The sequence below is a fragment of the Octopus bimaculoides genome, chromosome 6 (assembly GCF_046866305.1).
Source record: "Octopus bimaculoides isolate indiv1 chromosome 6, ASM4686630v1, whole genome shotgun sequence".
In the NCBI taxonomy this organism is placed as follows: Eukaryota; Metazoa; Mollusca; class Cephalopoda; order Octopoda; family Octopodidae; genus Octopus; species Octopus bimaculoides.
This window is the reverse complement of record NC_142933.1, coordinates 37,821,720-37,825,709: the sequence shown is the minus strand read 5'-3', so window position 1 is coordinate 37,825,709 and position 3,990 is coordinate 37,821,720. Positions and strand designations below refer to the sequence as shown.

The 3,990-nt window shown below is 38.6% G+C and overlaps 1 protein-coding gene across 1 annotated transcript in view; it reads right to left on the bottom strand.

The window, feature by feature from the left end:
• Positions 1-1,150, bottom strand: part of LOC106876899 (uncharacterized) — a 55,110-nt gene extending 53,960 nt beyond the window's left edge. The window contains exon 1 of the mRNA XM_089353759.1: positions 845-1,150. Within this exon, the coding sequence (XP_089209885.1) occupies positions 845-874 (30 nt within the window). The 5' untranslated portion in view covers positions 875-1,150. The remainder of the gene's footprint in view (positions 1-844) is intronic.
• Between the last annotated feature and the right edge of the window lie 2,840 nt (positions 1,151-3,990).

The window sequence follows — 3,990 nt, the reverse complement described above, 5'->3', positions numbered from 1 at the left end:
ATTAACATTTGGTGCATGAGAGAGTTTGATGCAGCTGCTCTCATCTGCACCTCCTGCTGTGAAGTTGGTTCATTTGGGACACCTGACAGGAAGAGGTCCAGCCTCATCCTGTATATATATATATATACGACGGGCTTCTTTCAGTTTCAGTCTTCCCAATCCACACACAAGGCTTTGGTTGTCGACCCGAGGGCATAGCAGAAGATACTTGCCCAAGGTGCCACGCAGTGGGACTGAACCTAGAACCATGTGGTTGAGAAGTAAGCTTCTTACTACACAGCTACGCCTTGCACCTACATATATATATATATATATATATATATATATATATATATATATATATATATATATATATATAGTATAGATATATATGTGTGTGTGTGTGTGTGTGTGTGTGTATTATATATATATTTATACATACCATACCATAGACGCATACACACACATATATTATTGACTACCGAAGATAGTCAAGTATAAAATCTAGCTTAAAGCAAAAATTTGGCGCAGGGGTGGCGTAGGGTATAAAAAGGTATACTTTATATGTGTGTATGTGTGTGTGTGTGTGTGTGCGTGCATGTATATGAAATAGTGAATCTTGAATCACATAAAGGCATAAATAATAGCATGTAAATATTGGTTTTAAAAACCCCGTTGGATGTACATATAAACATTCACAAATGTGCTTCATAACTGTCACGCCGGCAAATATAAAAGCACACATACATGTACATGTACACACAGCGAACGCGCACGCACGCACATACATACATGCATACATGCATACATACGTACATACATACATACATACATACATACATACAAATACATAAGAAGTACGTACCACAAGCGTGTCTTGCCTGTAACAGTCCATATTTACATCAACAGTAGGAGAAAAATCCACCGTACTTTGCGCACCGTGCAGATTCGATGTAAACAGCGAACAGTCCGTTCCTCTGTTGATGTATATGACTGATATTACTACAGCAGGCAGCTGCTCCCTATATGCAGTTGTAGTGTATATAAGGTTTACCTCTACGCCCGGCTTGCACTACATACACCACTACACCAATATACAGACTGCTTCTTGTCCCCACTGACAACAGATGCACCTCCTCTACCCTCTCCTCCCACTTAGCGTATTTACTTTCACTCCTACTTCCTTCTTGTCCTACTTTCTTTCACTGGACCACACACACACACACACATGCACACACAAACACACTCACACACATATAGCAGTATTTACTCGCAACACTCTCTGTCTTTCTGTCTTTCTGTCTATCTGTCTGTTTCTCTCTCACTCACACGCACACACGCACTTCGCACATGCGCAAACCAATAACCATATAAATATGCACATAGATTCACTTACAAACATACATAGGTGCATTTATACACACATACATATACATACACACATTTGAGTGTGTAAATGCATCTATGCATGTGCGTATATATAATAATAATAATAATAATAATAATAATAATGTTAATAACAACAAGAACAACAAGAACAACAACAAGAACAACAACAATAAGAACAACAACAATAATAATAATGATTTCAAATTTTGCCACAAGGGCAGCAAGTTGCTTGGGGGAGAGGATGAGTCGATTTATCGACCCCAGTTTTTAACTGGTATTTATTTTGTCGACCCCGAAAGGATGAAAAGTAAAGTCGACCTCGGCGGAATTTGAACTTTGAACGTAGCGACGAAATATCGGTAAGCATTTCATCCAGCGCGCTAACGATTCTGCCAGCTCGCCGCCTTAATAATAATAATAATAATGATAAAAAAAATATTCAGACAAATACATAACAAAAACACCAGGACTTACAAATATATATAACATACAGAAAATTGCACTACTGGGCACTACACACATCCTACGCAAAACACTTTCAATACAGTAACCATAAGAGCATCACAGCAAACCACAGCACATACCCAAGGCACACAGAGCTGCGCTCAGTAGTGAAGTGAAAGCACGTTATAAAAATAAAACTATTGAACAATAATAATAATAATAATAATAATAATAATAATAATAATAAACATGGGTGTTTTGCTCAACATCCTTAAACAAACCTTATTCAGGGACCTTTTGAGTAGGATGGGCTACTCGACCTGAAGAAAATTCTAACTGGGCCCCACCTGCAAGGTCATGCGCTGTTTATCTTGATATGAGATCACTATATCGCACACATATGGTTGTGATGCATGTGCCTGGTGTACCCTTATCAGACGGGTAGTCATGGGCTTCGTATATTTTACCCAGTGTCACTTTGATGACATGCACTGCTCTCTCACATAATAATAATAATAATAATAATAATAATAATAATAATAATCATAATAATAATAATAATAATAGGACCCAAGAAGTGCAGAGTAATCGGTTAAACTAAAGCGCTTAACCCGAGCAAAAAAAAACAAACAAAAGAAAAAGTGTAATAGGTGTAAAACAACTTGCCCTAAACGAATATAAAAAAATGCGCGCTCGCGAAAGGGGGTGGGGGAGAGGACTCGGAAAATTCACATTTCGTGAGCGCGCATTTTTTTTCATATTCGTTTAGAGCAAGTTGTTTTACAACTATTATACTATTTTTCTATTGTTATTTTTTCTTGGGTCAAACGCTTTAGTTTAACCGAGTAAACTACCTAAAAAAAGGCAAGGTACAGTCCCTAGCAGGGATAGAATTACCGAATAGAGACTTGATTAAGTAAACTGAAACAGAAGGATGCAAATACCTCGGTGTACTAGAGTGCAACGAGATAATGGAAAAGGAAATGAAAGAGCAACTGACGATGGAGTATTTCCGAAGACTGAGTGAGGTTGGTGTTGCTCTCAAAATTGATTGGATGGAATAAAATCCAAGCAGTTAATACGTGGGCAAAAGAGAGAAATGAAGAAAATGGAAAGCAAGACCAGAAAATGTTGACAGTACACGGAGCCCTCGACCCTAAGAGTGACACCAATAGGCTGTACTTGTCCAGAAGAAAGAGTGGGACAGGATTGATCAGTTGCCAAGACTGTATTGAAGTAGAGGAAAACAGCTTAGGTTGGTATATAAAAAATGCCGTGGAGCAAACTGTTGAAACACACGAAGAATGCCGGCGTCATCAAAACTGAAAATTGTGTAACTAAACAAAAATTTAAACAAGAAATGAACAAAAGAGACAAAGAGAAAAAAAAAAAGCATAGAAGGAAAAAATATATACGGCTAGTTTGCAAGAGATGTGAACGCCAAGACAGATACAGAGGACCGGTGGCTATAGATGAGGAGCAGTGACCTGAAGATAGAGACAGAAGCACTCATATATGCACAGATCAGGAACAAGTGTTAAGGACGAGTTATATGAAGTGCAGAATTGATAACACTACCGATAGCGACAAATGCAGAATGTGTGATGAGAGGGGTGAAACGGTATGGCACATCTTTAGCGAATACCCGAAATTGGCACAACGCGAAAACAAACGACGCCATGACAATGTGGCAAGAATGATCCACCGGGGGCTCTGTGGAAATCACGGCCTACAAAGAGCAAAGACGTGGTATGAACAGACTCCAGAAGCACCGAAAATGAGAATTGCAAAATCTTGTGGGATGTAATGATCCAATGCGATCACCTGACCAGACATTAGAAACCGGACATCGTTGTGGCGAATGAAAAAGAAAGAACATGTATGATAATCGATATAGCATTGCCCCGGTGACAACAGGATCAATGTGAAAGAAGAAAAAATTAACAACTATGACGATTTAAAGTGGGAAATACGAAGGTTGTGGTCAATGAAGAGAGTAGACGTGGTACAAATAGTAATTGGTGCACTTGGAAGTATCAACACTCAACTGCCAACATGGCTGATGAAGGGTCGTTCTTTATGTTACTTGTCTTGTTTTCCATTTGTTTCTCTCGTTATTCGCATACCTTTGTCGTATTTCATGTTGTTTACGTTTTGTGATGTCCTGTACCCATATAT